Consider the following 18,154-nt stretch of genomic DNA (forward strand, 5'->3'; position numbering starts at 1 on the left):
AACTAAACGCCCCAATTGAGGCGGAGGAAATAAAAGCAATAATAACAGACTTAAAAAATGGGAAAGCCCCAGGCCCAGATGGGTTTACTAGCAGATACTATAAAGAGATGGAATCAGTCCTGCTAAACCCACTACAAGAAGTAATGAACAACATTTTAAAGGAAAGAGAAATACCGGAGACGTGGAAGGAGGCATTGATCACATTAATTCCAAAGCAGGATACAGATTTAAAGCAAATTAAAAATTACAGGCCGATTTCCTTACTAAATATAGATTATAAGATCTTTGCGGGAGTCTTGGCTAGAAGACTTAAAGTTATTTTGGTAAATAGTATCCATAGAGACCAAGCCGGTTTTTTGCCGGGGAGGCAAATGAAAGACAACTTAAGAAATATCATAAATATTATAGAATATCTAACAGAAAGGTGTGACAAACAAGGTTTACTGTTATTCGTAGACGCTGAGAAAGCGTTTGATAACGTTAATTGGGAATTCCTGTTGAAGCAATTGGACCACATGGAAGTAGGTACTGAATTCTTCAATGGGATAAAAGCAATATACACGGAACAAAGAGCAAGATTGATAATAAACAATGTAGAGACGGAAGAACTAACAGTAACTAAAGGAACAAGACAGGGATGCCCACTGTCCCCACTGTTATTTATAATGATATTGGAGGTTTTATTGAATTCCATCAGAGACAATAAAAGAATTAAAGGTATCAGGGTCGGCCAGCACGAACATAAAACCAAAGCTTTCGCAGACGACCTGGTCGTAACAATGGAAGATCCATTGGATTCAACGAAAGAGGTACTCAGAGAATTCGATCAGTTCGGAGAAGTGGCAGGCTTTAAATTAAACAAAAGGAAGACAAAAATATTAGTTAAAAATATGCAGGCAGATGAAATCGAGGAACTACAAAGAGAAATAGAAATAGATGTAACAAAGAAGGTGAAATACTTAGGGATATGGGTAACGCCAAAAAACATAGATTTATTTAAAAACAATTACGAAATGGTTTGGAAAAGCGTTAAGAAGGACATAGAAACGTGGGGTCGGCTTAGATTGTCATTCTGGGGCAGAATAGCCACAATCAAAATGTCGGTATTACCAAGAATCTTATTTCTCTTTCAAAACATCCCGATTATCAAAGGTACAAAGATATTTAAAGCCTGGCATAGAGAGATTTCTAGATTTATTTGGCAGGGGAAGAAGCCGAGAGTAAAGTTTAAAATCTTGACGGATACTAAAGAAAGGGGAGGCTTCGCCCTACCTGATCTGAAAATATACTATGAGGCATCTTGTTTATGCTGGGTTAAGGCATGGATAAAACTAGAAGACAGTGAAGTGTTAGACTTAGAGGGCCACGATAACCGATATGGGTGGCACGCCTATCTGTGGCATGGGCGGAAGAAGGGCCACAAAGGATTTGGGAATCATATATTCAAGGGCCCTCTGTTGGAGGTTTGGGAAAGGTATAAAGACATGCTAGAACCCAGAACACCCCAATGGTTATCCCCGTTAGAGGTTATGGCTATCAAAAAGATCAATATGGGAGCCAATTGGGCAACCTATGAACAACTGTTAATGAAAGAGGAAGGAAAGTGGAAAATAAGGCCGTATGAACAGGTTAAACCTCTAGTATACGATTGGCTGCACTACCACCAGATAAACGATATGTTTAGGAAAGACGCCAAAGATAAAGGCTACGCCGACAAAAGTTCCAGATTTCAAACTGAGATTTTGGGGAATAATACAAAAATATTATCAAAAATGTACAAGTATTTATTGGACTGGAACCTAGCTGACGAGGAGGTCAAGGCGGTAATGACGCACTGGGCCAGAGATTTTGGTCGTAACATCTACTTAGAAGAGTGGGAAAAACTTTGGAAACAACATCTTAAATTCACAGCCTGTGTGTCACTTAAAGAGAACTTAATGAAAATGTTTTATCGTTGGTACCTAACTCCGGTTAAACTAGCCAAAATGTATGGATCCTGCAACAAATGTTGGAAATGCAAGGAAAGGGAGGGGACTTTCTACCATATGTGGTGGGAATGCCGAAAGGTCACAGAGTTCTGGGAGAGCATATATAATGAACTGAAGAAAATGTTAAGATACACCTTTGCTAAAAGACCCGAGGCGTTTCTACTAGGTTTGGTAGGAAAGGAGATAAAGAAAAAAGATTACAAATTGTTCCAATACGCAACAACTGCAGCAAGGGTCTTGATAGCTAAAAACTGGAAACAAGAGAGTATACCGACAACGGAGGAATGGAGAACTAAACTATTAGATTATGTGGAGATGGACAGGATGACAGGTAAAATCAGATATACAAAAGATCAGAGATTTGTTAAAAATTGGGAAAGTTTTACGAAATATCTGGAAAGCCTAATTGATGAACAGACAACACTAGTAGGTTTCAGAGGTGCTCTGTAAGAGGTAAAGGGTAATGCAAAAAAAAAAAATAAATAAATAAATAAAAATGGAAGAATGAGAATGACTTAAGGCATTACAAATACGGAAATGCGGATATACTGTTTACTGTTATTTTGGACGATTCGTGGAATGACTGAAGGAAGTCTTTTATCTTTCTTTTGGTGAATTGATATGAATATTGAATTAGCTTATTTTGTGTTTTGATTTTTGGAAACTAATAAAAATTATGCATAAAAAAAAAAAGGATCTCAGGACTATTAAAATAAATACAGGATAAAAACAAGTTAACGAGTTTCCAAACATGGCTAACATTTATTGGAAAATCAGAACGCCCTTGTGAATTTCCCAAATCACATCCTCGTTAAGATCATTTGCCAGCAAACTCGCTAAGGCATGGTGAAAGTGATGAAAACAACTTTGATGCCATAATAATTTATAATATTAACTTGACTAAGATAAACAGAATCAAAGAACTAGATTTTCCATGTTCCTCCTTAATATTAGTATGTGTTACTAGCTCAATCTCCTTAGCAATTCAAAATCAATAATCGGTTTTAAATACATGGTCTTTATGAATAGTCTTCAAAAAGAGCATAATAGAAGAAAAATTACCCCGCTAGATAAATTATCTCCTGAATTAATCGGGTCTATTAAGTTAGAAGAAAAACCTCACTCAAGGCCACATAGCTTGGCCTGTTAATGACCTTAATTATGCTATAATGGGGGGTAGCTATTGTCACAGGATTATTTGTTTCACACAATGCCATTTCAGTCATTAAAAGTATTCTTCAAAGGAAAAACAAACCATTAACTGAATGTGGTTTTGAATTTAAATGTGTATTTACTCAAAGGATATCTTTGAAAGAAAGACGACCGAAATTAATGCATGAACTCTGAACATATATTTCATCTGCTGTCCTCTTCAAACTAAAAGCATTCAACTGCATTTCCCTCAAAGTAAATTTGTACATATTTCATTTCTTTGTTCTGTTATTTTTTATTTTAGTGTTTCTTTCCTTCTTTTTCTGTTCTGCCATATAATTTCTTAACTTATAAAGGCTGTGATCCAGAAATCCCCCTTCAGATATGCTCAGACAAGAATACCCCACAAGTACCCTGGAAAAAACTGGGACATCCCAATTTTTTTACCACGAAAGAACAGCGGCCATTTGGGTTGCTGTGATCTCTTACGTGATTTCATGGTGCTAATTCCACACACACTCACCCCAAACAAAAGCACTTGAGGGGCAGGGGGACTGAGGCATGAAATTGCACGAGATCACAGCAACCCAATAGTCTTTGAGCTCAGGAAGATGGCATCTGGGAATTTGGATTCAAAGTATTGGAAGGTATGGACAAGCAGATACAGTACTTTGATTCCTGGTGTTGGCCTCTCCCTTCATTCCACATAGAGAATACAAGTGGATTGGAAGTTAACTCTTATTCAACAGTGGTGAGAGGGTGGCAGCCTAGTTTAAGGGGTGCATGGCAGAATATGTGGCACATGCAACTCTGGCCTTCCCCCATAAGGGAATGGTAGGGTCTGCCCTGGCTTCCCTGCACAACACCTTCCAGTCCATTTGTAATTTGGCCCTTCAGTATTTACACTGCTCTTCCAGAAGCCTTTTACTTGGTATGGGGGGGGGGTGAAATCCCCAAAAAGGATGTTACTTTTTTCTGTATGCCACAACAGCTGCGAGAATATTACTATCGAAGAATTGGAATAAACAAGATTTACCAACTATCAAAGAATGGCAGATGAAGATGATGGACTATATGGAACTTGCCAAACTGACTGGGAGACTCCGGGACCAGAGAGAAGAGATGGTGGAAGAAGATTGGAAGAAGTTTAAAGAATATTTCAAAAAAATATGTTAATATTTAAATCTTAGAATAGCTTTGGAAGTTGATATAGGCTGTAGGGTTAGAAGTAGAAGATAGTGTATTTTAAAATAGTATTATATGTAAGGAATAAAATTTTTATGGTAAAAGTAAGTGTGATTTAAAAAATGGTTTAAAATTATGATATATGTAAACTGCTAAAGATGAGGTAAAATGAAAATCAGATAGGGGGGACTTGGGGAAGCTCACCTAACAATGTTTAGAAAAAAATAAGGATAAGACAAGAATTTGTTTGTATTGTTTGTTTTTTCTGTTTGTGTTGCTTATTTGTGTTATAAAAGGAATAGCATTTTTTTGAAAAAGAAGTATTTACACTGCTCTGATTCTCTCATACCCCTAAACCACAATTAAACTTATCCTTAGTTAATAAACCATAGTTAAAGCTGAGACATCAGGCTGATGAGCACTTAAACCAGGCATGGGCAAACTTGGCCCTCCAGATGTTTTGGGACTACAACTCCCACCATCCCTGACCACTGGTCCTGTTAGCTAGGGATGATGGGAGTTGTAGTCCCAAAACATCTGGAGGGCCGAGTTTGCCTATGCCTGACTTAAACCTTGGTTTATTACATCACAGAATGGTTAAAAGCATCAGTGAAGGCAGCCAAGCCTTGAAAAATGTTTGACTGTTATTATTTCTTTTGCCAGTCTTCACTTGCAACTCTGTAGGCATTTGATAACTGAAAGACATTGTTCCAGGCAACCTTGAAACCACTGGCTTCTAACTGCAACTGTTTTTAGGATGTTTAAACTGTTTTGTAAAAAATAAAAAATATATTATTGATGTGTTTGCCATCCTGGGCTCCTTAAGGAGTTGTAGGATGTAAATTCCATAACAACAGTTTATAAACCAACTAGAAACTTTGGCCAATGAGCAACCTTTAAGGATGTTTAATAATCATAGTTAAAGCTGCTGGGCTGGCTTCACACATAATGCTAAGCCATGGTTTAATAAGCCATAGTTTAGTGATGTGAGAACGAAGCCACTGAATGTGTCAATTACGTGATGCAATTTTGTGTTGACGCAGCTCCATGTACTCAGTCCTGTTGTCAGCAGTCTCAAAGCATCTGTTTAGGTTCTGGGCTACTAGGCACAGTGTTGGGAATGCTTTATGCATTTTTACTTTCTGATAATGGACAATAAAAGCCATTATTGCTCTGTGAATGCATCTGCTATGCCTTCTGTACAAAGGAAGTGCTACAGTGTGCTCTAAGTACAAATACCAGGACCATAGTATGCTCCACGGGGAAATCAGAATTATCTTTTTACCATTTCCTTGTCTCTTTATTCCAATAAAAAAGTTATGGAGCGCCTGCAGAGTGCTAGTTGATATGTGGCAGGAAATTTCCTGCCACTGTGCGAACAAAGATGTTTTTTGTGTGCTTATGTGAAATCGAGCCCTAATGAGCTTTTCCGGGGGGGGGGGGGGGGACACAGCTAAGCACTTTCAAGTCCCAATAATTTCAGTGGAAGAATTAAGCAAACATGGAAATCAATAGGACTTAAAGAGTGCTTAGCTTTGGCCGGCTCCTATATAATATTTCATCAGAACACAAGCTAAACACAAAAGGCAATGATCTGAAAATGTCTGGGACTCGAAAGCAAACTCACGTCCGTAAAGTGATATGCATGATATGCCAACATGAAAAATATTCTGCCAGCATATAAAATTGAGGGATAGCATCTCTGTTGGTGACATTCACAGTGTAAAGTGATGGGAACTCATGGATTCATGTTCAGTGCATTAATTTAGTTAACTGAGAGGTGATGTAATGTTATTGTTGTGACATGCAGGCATGGATCAGGACGTCCCTGCTTCAAAACTCAACTTTCCATTGACATTATTATGTGACTTTAAACTCATGTAATTTATTAGGTGGCATACTTGCTGTGTTGGAACACCCCCCCCCCCCATTTGCAATATGATACAGTGGTACCTCAAGTTAAGTACTTAATTCGTTCCGGAGGTCCTTTCTTAACCTGAAGCTGTTCTTAACCTGAAGCACCACATTAGCTAATGGGGTCTCCTGATGCCGCTGCGCCGCCAGAGCACGATTTCTGTTCTCATCCTGAAGCAAAGTTCTTAACCTGAAGCACTATTTCTGGGTTAGTGGCGTCTGTAACCTGAAGCCTATATAACCTGAGGTACCACTGTATTGATAATGCTTCTCTACCTTACAGGGTTGTTGTGCAAACTGCAACAAAACAATGTACGTGAAGTCCTTTGTTCTTTCAATAAAGAATAACAATAATTTATTATTTGTAACTAGCCCATTTGACTAGGTTGCCACTCTGGGCAGAATCTAACGTATATAAAAAAACATGATAAAACATTGAACCTTAAAAAACTTCCCTATACAGGGCTGCATTCAGAAGTCTTCCAAAGGTTATATAGTTACTCATCTCTTTGACATCTGATGGGAGGGGATTTCTCAGGGTGGGTGCCACTACCGAGAAGGCTCAAAAACACTTGAGAACTATTCAGTTAGGTTCTCTGCTTTAAAAGAGCCAAACCTCCTGCATGAACCATTGTGTTCAGTGGCTGGGGCTCCCCACTATCATCTGATGTCATCATGATGGCAAGTTATAACTTCAAAGGGGCTCAGCGTTGGCAATGAGCAGCAAGCCCTTTGGAAGGTGTGCCAACTGGCATTGATGTGCTCCTTCACAGGGGCTCGCTGTGAGCCATGCTTTGCCCGACTGCAGGTACTGTTTGGATTCAAACCACGCCTGTAAATGAACATTTTCCTTCTGTAGACTAGCAAAGCTGATCATCACTGACAGCAAGACCTTTCATCGCCAGTAAGACCAATGGGGGCACCCTTGTGTGATTGATCCCCAAAGGGCTTGCTGTCATCTGATTGTCAGCAAGTCCTGCTTGCTAAGGTACAATTGGGAGTCTACTTTAATCCTTTAATCTACTTTAATCTTCCCTGAATAATACCGGGCAGGGATGGGGAGCTTGTCGCCCTCTTGGTATTGTTGAATTACAACTCTCATTCTTCCTGATCAGAGCTGCACTCCATTAATATCAGAGACGTTCCAAGTTCCCCTATCTCTGACAAAAGCACCCACAGAGGTCTCTTTTGTCTGCAGTCACCTCCCCACTTAAATCTGGGCCAACACTGAGAAGGGAAGTTATGGCATCCCCATATGGTATGGGATCGCTCACCCTGACTGTTGACATGGGCAGGAACGGCAGGTGGTTCAGGGCGGCAAGGAGATTGGGGCTGTGCAGGCATGCTAGCAGGAACAGAGGGGTTGCTCTGCTGGTGAACCCATACAAAAGCGCCCCCGCAACCTCAGGTTGCCTTGCCATGCTTCATCCTAGTAAGAGGCAGCATCACGGAAGGGCTGTGACAGCACCACCCTACTGCGCCAGCCGCTTCTGGGCACAGGGAGTTGACGTATTGTGATGGCTCCCACTCCACCAGTGGAGAGTGGTCCTCTATGCAGGGTTAAAGAGGCGTGAACATGCAGGTGAAGGTGATGGAAAGTTGATGAAGGACCCTATGTAAGAGGCAGAACCTGTATTGCCAACACTGGCTGGTAGTGAAACTCCAGTGCTTTTAGGACTCCAGTGAGATTCAGCATGGATGCTTCTGCATGTAAATAAAGCACATGCATAGGAAAGGGGCCCTAGAAGCATTCAGCAAAAGATGGTAGAATTGATGGGTTAGAATGTGGAAGTGCTTCTGCTCAGGCTGCCAGAGGGGGGGGGGTCTATGTGGGATGCTCTGTAAAATAAAAAAAAGCTCTGCGCATGCAGGAGCTAACATCAAAGGCTGATCACTCACGCATACATTAGCCCATGCCACCCCAATGCTATATAGCACAGCTGTGTCCTGTTTTGACTATACAGTGGTACCTCGGGTTACATACGCTTCAGGATACATATGCTTCAGGTTACATACACTTCAGGTTACAGACTCCGCTAACCCAGAAATAGTGCTTCAGGTTAAGAACTTTGCTTCAGGATGAGAACAGAAATCATGCTTCGGTGGCGTGGCAGCAGCAGGAGGCCCCATTAGCTAAAGTGGTGCTTCAGGTTAAGAACAGTTTCAGGTTAAGAACGGACCTCCGGAACGAATTAAGTACTTAACCCGAGGTACCACTGTACTGTTTGGTGAAGTCAGAGAGGCTAGAAGGAGCACTGGCACAGAGAAGCTATGAGGAAGTGCAATAAATTAGGCTAATCAAATCTGCTGGAGAGATTCGACAACAAGTGTGATTAAGCAGGCAGGCAAGTCAAGACTGAGCTTGACACACAATCAAGGCAACCAAAGCATTGAGGTTTGCTAGATTTTACTCTGTTAACTGGGCTTTAAATAGGCTTAAATCCCAGGTACTTGAGACGTAGCAAGGCGTGGTTAGCAAGTAGCCTTTGAGTAAGTTGCACTTCATCTTATGACTCAGTCACAAAGTCATTTCCCACCCCTCATAGGCATTTCGAAAGCAGCAGCATACATCTGTTGAATTCAAATATTGGTTTTGGTTTCCTTTTTAAAGAACAGGACCATCTAAAGAAAAGTTTTTTGGAAAGTGAGCACCAGGAAGATTTCAGCAGGGCATTAGAAGGGATTATATTTCCATTATTTCACCAGTTGACTCAGAATGGATTTTGCAATACCTTCTATTCCAGTGGAACTGCCTGCACGTCCTTCTCAGTCAAACGAGTTTCCGGAATCCTTGAATCATTAACCATGTGCTGAATATTATGTAAATGAGGCATGGCTATGTTGAACTACATTCTACTTCACTCGAACCTTTCAGCAGAGAGATCATGTTCAACTAAGAGCCTAGTAAGAGACAATACCCATTCTACAGAATGGTAAGTAGTAAGCAAAGGGGGAAAAGGCTGAATATCCTTCAGTTTATTAAATAGAATTTTTGCAGATTGTTTTGTATACCTTGTAATTATGATTGAATATATGTAAACAAGTTAACAAAATTAGTAAAGGGGATAATCCCTGTCTTTGAATTTTATCCTGGATATTACAAGCGCTATGTTGGTTTTTGCAGGCTGCTTTATAAAACCTAAGAGATCAAAGTGATCTTATTGCTTATATTGTTCTTAATAAGGAAATTGCTGAATATTTGCTGTATTGTTTTGTAATGGATATTAACATTGCTTGCAAACATCCATTACACACAAAAAAAGTATCCTAGTTAAACCTTGTGCTTGTGGTAGCATTTCCATCTGTGTTGTGTACAGAAAAAAAATAACCTAGGAGATAAACTGACTGCAAGATTACGCACCCAATTCATTTTACAGTTGTACATCAATAGAAGGAATATTATCTGTGCACTGGACTTGTTTTCTGCATGGGGTGGATTTGTACTGGTGTTGCTCAAATATCACCTGGGAGACATCAGATTTAGCAATTTGGTGATGCACGAATAACCTCTTGACTGACATTGCAAGGATCTCCTCCAACACAGACCAGTCATAGACGCCTGTCTACAGCTAGGTGCAGTTTATTCACAGGTACAGGCACAGGCACAGGAGATAAGCCTTTTATCAATCTCTTGACTGGGGCAGGTGTGTGTGTGTGTCTGTAATACATATGCAGTTCTTTAAATTACACATTTCTTTCTAGTCATTTTTTTGATGTACAGGCAACTTTCAACTTACGCTGGGATTACATTCCAGGGATAGAGCCTAAAGCCAAAATTGTCTACAGTCAAAACACATCAGGTGCAATGAAGGGTGGGATTGCCAATTCCCCCCTCCCTTTCCACCCTCTTTTAAATAATAATAATAATAATAATAATAATAATAATAATAATAACAATAATTCCAAGAGCATAAAGCCAAATGTGTACAAGTTAAATGCAAGTAAGTTGCGAGATACCTGTCTAAGAAACCAATTTTCAGAAGGCATCTTGTTTTAAAACACATTTTAAGTGAGGATCAGTAGAACTTGTTTCTGCAAGTTCTTATTTTATTATTTTTGATTGGCCCCCTGTTTGTTCAAATACTTCAGATATTTTAGGCTCCGAAAAAACAAACTTCTCAATGTGCAGATATTGAGTTGGATTCAGAGTAAGCTAGCTGCACAAGTTCCCACTGAAATCAGTGTGCGAATTTAATAGCCAGCATTAGTCATAGTAAACTCACTGAATCAATGAATGTGTCTGTTTATTTCAGTGGTTCTACTCTGAGTCTGATTAATGTTGGATACAACACATTGAGTTTTAAATTGTATTTCAGTTTTTGAGTTAATTTCTTTGGGGGTTTTTTTTAATTGTTTGCAGCAATTTCTTGTTCTGCAGCAATTTGCATTTTCTAAAAAAAAAAAAAATCCTGTGAAAATTCATCCACATTTTTGTGTGGTTTTTCCCCCCTTTTTAGTTTTGTATGCAGTTTTGACTATTTTTTGCAAGCAATTTCCCCATACACATTGCATTTTGAATTTTATATTCACAAATACATGAATTTTATGAACAAGTTCCCCTAATAAATGGGTTTTTGTAAACATCACTCAGGTGCAGCACTGCATCACAAAATTTGGGTACTTGTGAATTTTTGAAGGATTACTGTATTTTGGGTTTCATGTTGTTTTTGAAAGTTGTTTTTGATTTGCCTTTAAACGTAAACTGAATTGGAACTCCCCCACCCCCGAATTTCCATCTCTCCATCCTCTGCCCCCGCTCCTTGTAATGGGAAGAAAACACCAATGGTCACCATGAGAGTGTTCTTCTTATTGGAAATACTAGGCATGTAGAGGTCAAAGTGTTAAAGCCCCCTCCCCCTACATGAACCTAATTTGGCTCACTGCCTTCCTGTACCAGCCATTTATTTAAGAAAATCATATATGCAATGTCAAACTAAATGACAGATGGAACATAAAATTTGGCCTTAAGACAGAACAGAGGAGGGTTTTTTTCAGACTCAGTTAGATTAGGCCAGGGATGCCCAAACTTTTTTCAAAGAGTGCCAGATTTGATGAAGTGAACATGTGTGATGGCCAACCAAAGTTCTTGAGCTTTTTTAAGGATTTTACCCCAGGACATATACTGTCACATGGACTAGATTAAATTGACCAGTGGGCCGGATTGGACCCCCAAAACGGACTTTGGACATGCTTATTTTGTGGCCCCTCAGCATGACGCCCCGTGCAAGGGGGCCACCCACACCACTCTAAATCTAGTGTGTCTCAGATAATAAGTGAAGCTAGAGAGGAACTTCCTCAGCCTCCCAGCCTGCTATGGCAGTATTTCAGATCCCAGAGTCTCTTAAGAAAGAAGCATAGAAAACTCAAGATCACTAAGAAAGTGATCTCCCACCCACCCCCTTTTTAAAAAAGTCTCTTTCTCTCCTGTTGAAACACACACCAGATACAAAGATAATCATATTCAAGTTCATTGTCCCCACCTTGTCAAGACGGCAGCGCCTCATTTTTCTTGAGAAGAGTTTTGCAATGAAATTTGTTTTATGCAAGAAGAGGGACTGAATAACTTGAAGTGTTTATCTAACATTTGGCATGACTGAAAGTGCAGGAATATGACAAGGCAATAATCACATTGGCTGTGTAAGCTAAGCAATAAGTAAGTGCCTTTTTAAAAAACAAAAAACCAAATTGACATTTGTTTTACATTTCCAGGATGGAGGTGACATCAGAGAATGCTGGGATAGAGAGAAATCCCTGGAAAGATATTACCTTTCCACCATGTACACGTTGGAGTTCATATTTGGCATCATTGGCAACAGCATTGTTGTTTTTGGGTACATCTTCTGCCTCAAAACCTGGAGAAGCGGCAACATCTACCTGTTCAACTTGTCGCTGTCGGATTTTTCATTCCTTTGCACACTCCCATTGCTGGTGTCAAGTTACTCTCAAGGGAATTGGTCCTATGGGAAAGACTGGTGTCAAGCCAACAGGTTTCTGCTGCACGTCAACTTATATACAAGCATCCTCTTCCTGACCGTTATCAGCATGGACAGATACCTGCTCATGAAGTATCCCTTCAGAAATCACTTTCTGCAGAAGAAAAGCGCGGCTATTGTTTTATCAATCGCCATATGGGTCGTGGTCACATTGGAACTGACGCCCATGTTCACTTTCCTCAACGACCAGAAAAATAATAGCAATGGTAGCCTGTGCGTGGATTATGCAAGCTCTGGAGTTGCAAAAGACAGCCTAATCTATAGTATGATATTGACAGTGACTGGCTTCATAATCCCATTGTGCGCCATGTGCTATTTTTACAGGAAAACACATGCCTTCATCAAAAGCCGCAGCGCAGAGCTCACTGCTGCCCTGACTCTAGAGAAACCTCTCACCTTGATCGTCATGGCTGTGGCCATCTTTTCTCTGCTCTTTATTCCCTATCACATCATGCGCAATGTTAGGATCGCCTCCCGGATGCAGTCCTGGAAGCGTCCCTCGTGCGGCAAGGACCTTATCAGTATGATTTATACTGTTACAAGGCCCATTGCCTTTTTGAACAGTGTAATTAACCCCATCTTTTACTTCTTAATGGGGGATCACTTTAGGGAGATGCTGGTGAGTAACGCAAGGTATCTCTTTAAAAGGGTCACGCCTTGGTACAAATGATGCTAAATGCACTTCTTGGACTGATGGGAACTGCGTGGAAGGCTGGAGAGCTTTGGCTCACTGGTGCACAACATTTGATGATTGCTTGGGATTCGGATGCTATGCAACGGTCTATCCCCCTTAAAGCGCTTGAGTCCAAGTGCCTGTGCAAAGCTGCACTCAGATTAAACTGAGAAGAGGAATGAAGCCCCACACCACTGACCTTGCCCCTGCCTGGATAGCTCAGTTGGTTAGAGCATGGTGATGACGACACCAAGGTTGCAGGTTTGATCCCCATATGGGGCAGCTGCATATTCCTACATCACAGGCAGTTGGACTTGATATCCTCAGGGACCCTTCCAACTCTACAATTCTATGATTCTATGACATTACACAGCCAAGCTAGCCTGGCTCCTGACATCTTGGCTCCTGACATCTTGGCTCCTGCCAAGGAGTGTGGTGGAGTCTCCTTTTTTGGAGGTCTTTAAGCAGAGGCTTGACAACCATATGTCAGGAGTGCTCTGATGGTGTTTCCTGCTTGGCAGGGGGTTGGACTCGATGGCCCTTGTGGTCTCTTCCAACTCTATGATTCTATCTCCACTAGGAGTGCGGCTATCTGGATACAGGTGGATCTGGAAAGTGCCTAGAAACTTCAATTGATGCAGGATGAAGCCACCAGGCTGTTGACTGGTTTCAATGTTTAAAGCTTTATATAGGGCAAGACCTGGATAACGAAACAGCCTAGCATCTTATAAGACTGTGGTCTCCAACGCAACCTGACCATCGACTGAGATCTGTGCACAACAGACCTTTTGGAGGTTAGGCAAGTGGGTTCTGTCGAGCCGAATTTTCAGTGGTGGCCACTGCAACTACGGAGCTCTGTGTAAATGTTTGCCTTTTGTCATCATTGCTATCTTTTAGATGCCAGGCCAATTCCATCTTTCCGTGTGTAAATGGTATTCATGATTGTTATTGTGAGTCAGCTCCCTTTGTTTGTATATATTGCTGGTATTTTATATGAGCTGTTTTTATATATCTTGCAGCTGCTACCCACATGTTCAATGAACACATATGGGGTGGGGTGGTTGTGTGGCATCTTTGCAGACGTGCCCTTCCCCATCCTGTACTTGAATGCTTGAGAGTGTGGCCTGCATGTATTGAATGGGCTATTTTATTTATTGATTTTGTATGCTGCCTTGGGGGCTTTTAAGTATAGAGATTTCTTAAATAAACACAGTTGAGAACTAGCTTGCTTCTACTTCTGCCCAGACACCGAGGTCCAGCGCCAAGGGCCTTCTGCCGGTTCTCTCGCTGCGAGAAGCCAAGTTACAGGGAACCAGGCAGAGGGCCTTCTTGGTAGTGGTGCCTGCCCTGTGGAACGCCCTCCCACCAGATGTCAAAGAGAAAAACAACTACCAGACTTTTAGAAGACATCTGAAGGCAGCCCTGTTTAGGGAAGCTTTTAATGTTTAATAGGTTATTGTATTTTAGTGTTTTGTTGGAAGCTGCCCAGAGTGGCTGAGGAAACCCAGCCAGATGGGTGGGGTATAAATAAATTATTATTATTATTATTATTATTATTATTATTATTATTATTATTACTATTATTACTCCCTAATACATGAACATGGCGTTCTTTGCCCCCAACACAAGCCCCATCTGAGTCTTGAAAGCTGAGGCTTCATCTTCTGTATCATCCAGACCTTCAATATCCTATGTAGCAATAACCAGTTTCAAGTAAAATTGAATTAAAGCACCATGGGAGAGAGAAATTAAAAACCAGAAGACAAAACTCGTCCATACATCCAGTCCATCAGCTACCCTTGGCCTGTGAAGTTTAGGTTATACTGTAGGAGTAAGGAAGCTTTTTCATCCTGCGGGCCACATTCCCATCAGGACAATCTTCTGGGGGCCACAGGCCAGTGGTGGGTGGGCCAGTGGCAAAAGTGAGTAACAAATTCAAATTTTACCTTTGTTGGTTGGATGCAGAGGGATGCTGGGAGGAACCAGCTGAGGAACCCTCAAGGGAAGAAGGCTTAGAGCCAGGTGGTGGGACGATGATGAGTGGTCAGAGGGAGAAGAGGGAGAAGACGGGGGGGAGGAGGTGTTGGAAGCTGAAGAGGTATCAGGGTTTAGTGAGCAGGGGGAGTCCATGACAGAGAGAAGTCCAGAATCAGAAATGAAAGCAGAAGAGGAGGGAGGCCAGAGATGAGTCAACCTGGTGAAGAAACACAGGCGCCTCCAGCTGCTGCTGGGACAAACCAGGACCAGGAGAGGAATGAAGCAGGAGGAGTAAAGGCAGACATGCCGGCGTAGTCTCAGATTGCTTGGGAAAGACCTGAAGAGGAGATTTAGGCAGCTGTGGGAAGGCCTTCAGTATCCGCAAAGGCCACATAGGGAAAAGACCTACTGAAGAAGAGTGAGTTGCTGTGCTCATTAGGCCTGGCACTCCTAAGCAGATCCTGTTTCTCTGAATAGAGTTAACTTCACTTACTCCAGGCGTGTAGTGATTACGTTGCCTAGTTGGTTGTCACATTAGTTTCTGGATCAGGCATCCATTGGGATACATCATTATATTTATTGTTGTATTAAAGCATATATGTCTATTGTTTTATTTTATTTGGTGGTTTGCACAATTATCTCCTCACAATATTCCAGCAGCAGGATGTTTCAATTTTTAATCTTCACCCAACTTATTCTTTTTGTCAGCCAATTATCTTTGCTATTCCAGACGTCAATAAGCCAGTAGGGAATTGGCCAAGATATTTGTCACGTGATAATCAGTGTGTTTCCAGTTCTGGGCACCATAGTTCAAGAAGGACACTGACAAACTGGAATGTGTCCAGAGGAGGGCAACCAAAATGGTCCAAGGCCTGGAAACGATGCCTTATGAGGAACAGCTAAGGGAGCTGGGCATGTTTAGCCTGGAGAAGAGGAGGTTAAGGGGTGATATTATAGCCATGTTCAAATATATAAAAGGATGTCATATAGAGGAGGGAGAAAGGTTGTTTTCTGCTGCTCCAGAGAAGCGGACACGGAGCAATGGATCCAAACTACAAGAAAGAAGATTCCACCTAAACATTAGGAAGAACTTCCTGACAGTAAGAGCTGTTCAACAGTGGAATTTGCTGCCAAGGAGTGTGGTGGAGTCTCCTACTTTGGAGGTCTTTAAGCAGAGGCTTGACAACCATATGTCAGGAGTGCTCTGATGGTGTTTCCTGTTTGGCAGGGGGTTGGACTCGATGGCCCTTGTGGTCTATTCCAACTCTATGATTCTATGATTCCCACATCCCTTCTTAGGGGGAAGATTGTGGCTCAGTGATAAAGCCTTTGATTTGCCTGTCAAAGGTTCCAGGCAGGACTTGGAGAGACGTCTGAAATCCTGAAGAGCTCCTGGGGAAAACTGCAGTAGAGGAACCAATGGTCCAACTCAGTATAAGGCAGCTTTTTGTGTTTCTGCACAATGTCCTCAACTTGGGGGGGGGGAAGGGTGTCGGAGTGGATTTGAAGAAAGTGTGGTGGTTTCCAAGTAAAAGAAAAAAGGAACTTGGATGATTAAGCCACCCCCAGTAATGTTTGCCTGAAAGTAAATGGGTGGTGTTGCCACCACAACATTTTCTGTTTGATGTACATATCACAATAAGACCACTTACTATTTTCTAAAGAAGGAAGCAGAAGGCAACAGATGGTAAGATGGCCTAGGAGATCTCGGCAAGCAATAATGGTGTGGTAGTCACCAGGCAGCCCCTGAGAATTAACAACCTACTGAAATCAAATAATGAGCTAAAAGTAAAGCCTGAAAGTTCCTAAAGAGTCAGAGCAATGAGTAAATGAAAGACACAAGTCCAGAACAGAGAAAAATAAACGGTTGTGCTTTCAGCACGCAAGCAAGCTTGGGAAGTCCACCTGTAGCTAAGCCGCCATCTTTAAGAGGGCAACTAGGAGCAACACCCATGCTTAATTTTTGCCAGAGTTCATACACAATGCACCAGAGTCCTGGGAGTGCCTCCCTTCATATCAGCAGCTTAGCAGAAAATATACAGAATATTTTTTTCTTTCCTAAATCAGACTGCAGTAGGGTTAAAATATAGGCACTTCTAGATCACAGGAGGAAGGTTTGTACTCAAGCACCTCTCACATTACTAATTAAGTAATTCACCAGTGCTATTTTTTCTAGGAAAAGAGATGCTGGAACTCACTATGAACACCTCCCTCATTCTCTTAGAATGGCAATGGCGCCCACCCATGATGTGCCAGAACTGAGTTCCAGTGAGTTCCAGTTGGGGGGGGGGAGGCCATTATTTCTTGAGTCTTTAATTCTCTTCCTGCTTCAGTGAAGAGTCTTTTTTTAGTCAAAAGAATTTCACTTTTTCCAGACTGCTCATATACGCTGTTGTTAAATTTATGAAATCCTTTCTGTACTTAATTCAAGTCATGCTCCTCTACGTTAATTCTGGGGGGAAATAAAAGTTGTTGTTCTGGGCTCTTTCATCTGCAAAGATTAGAAACTTAACAGCGTGAATCCTTGTACAAATACGTTGCCGTGAATATTTGAGGCTTCTGTTTTTCAGAACGCTTGCAGCTATCTCTGAAAGCAAACAAAGACAATTTACATGATGGGAATGGGCAGAAATGAGGCAGACAAATGTCAGCACTCTTCCTTCCTTTATGGACAACTGCATTGGCTTGTGCCAGAATTAGGAACCTGGTTCAGTTTTATTGTTATTTTTTATTTTTTATTTGGATGATGCAGTAAAAAGTAGAGTGAAATGACTTATAGATCCATCACAGGTTTCACTTGTAAATCAGCAGGTTATGAAACTGTCTGAACTCGGTTACTGGGGTGCTGGGATGATGAATTCAGATATAAAATGAATTTGTTGAGCAAAGAAGAGAGGAGAGTTGAAGTAAAGGCAAGACTTAACGGTATTTATGCCAATCAGGATTTCAAAGCTCAGACTTACAGAATCTATGTTCGGTGTGTAGTCTAAACCAGGGTAGGGGCCTTCTGGCAGTGGGGTCCAAATGTGGCCCCCAGACCTCTCTGCCTGGCAGTATAACTCTCCCAAGGCTACACACGTCATTGGTCCTGCTTCGCACCTCAAATATCTTTGCTTGGCTGGAATGTGTTGTTGAACTCTGGTAATGTCCCTTGCTTGCCTGGATACAGTGGTACCTCGGGTTACATACGCGCCAGGTTACAGACTCTGCTAACCCAGAAATAGTGCTTCAGGTTAAGAACTTTGCTTCAGGATGAGAACAGGAATTGTGCT

At 41.4% G+C, this 18,154-nt stretch overlaps 1 protein-coding gene across 2 annotated transcripts; it reads left to right on the forward strand.

The window, feature by feature from the left end:
• Nucleotides 1–9,020: 9,020 nt before the first annotated feature.
• SUCNR1 (succinate receptor 1) lies at nt 9,021–14,128 on the forward strand. Of its 2 annotated transcripts, none has more exons than XM_083504549.1 (2): nt 9,021–9,172; nt 11,949–14,128. In XM_083504549.1, the coding sequence occupies exons 1-2, from the start codon at nt 9,170–9,172 to the stop codon at nt 12,900–12,902; spliced, it is 957 nt and encodes a 318-aa protein (XP_083360675.1). In that variant the 5' UTR covers nt 9,021–9,169; the 3' UTR covers nt 12,903–14,128. The 2 variants fall into 2 exon arrangements, with proteins under 2 accessions (XP_083360675.1, XP_083360676.1); XM_083504550.1 differs by lacking the exon at nt 9,021–9,172 and adding an exon at nt 9,584–9,829.
• Nucleotides 14,129–18,154: the final 4,026 nt, after the last annotated feature.

Source organism: Podarcis liolepis (assembly GCF_965112155.1).
Source record: "Podarcis liolepis genome assembly, chromosome: 5".
Lineage (NCBI taxonomy): Eukaryota > Metazoa > Chordata > Lepidosauria > Squamata > Lacertidae > Podarcis > Podarcis liolepis.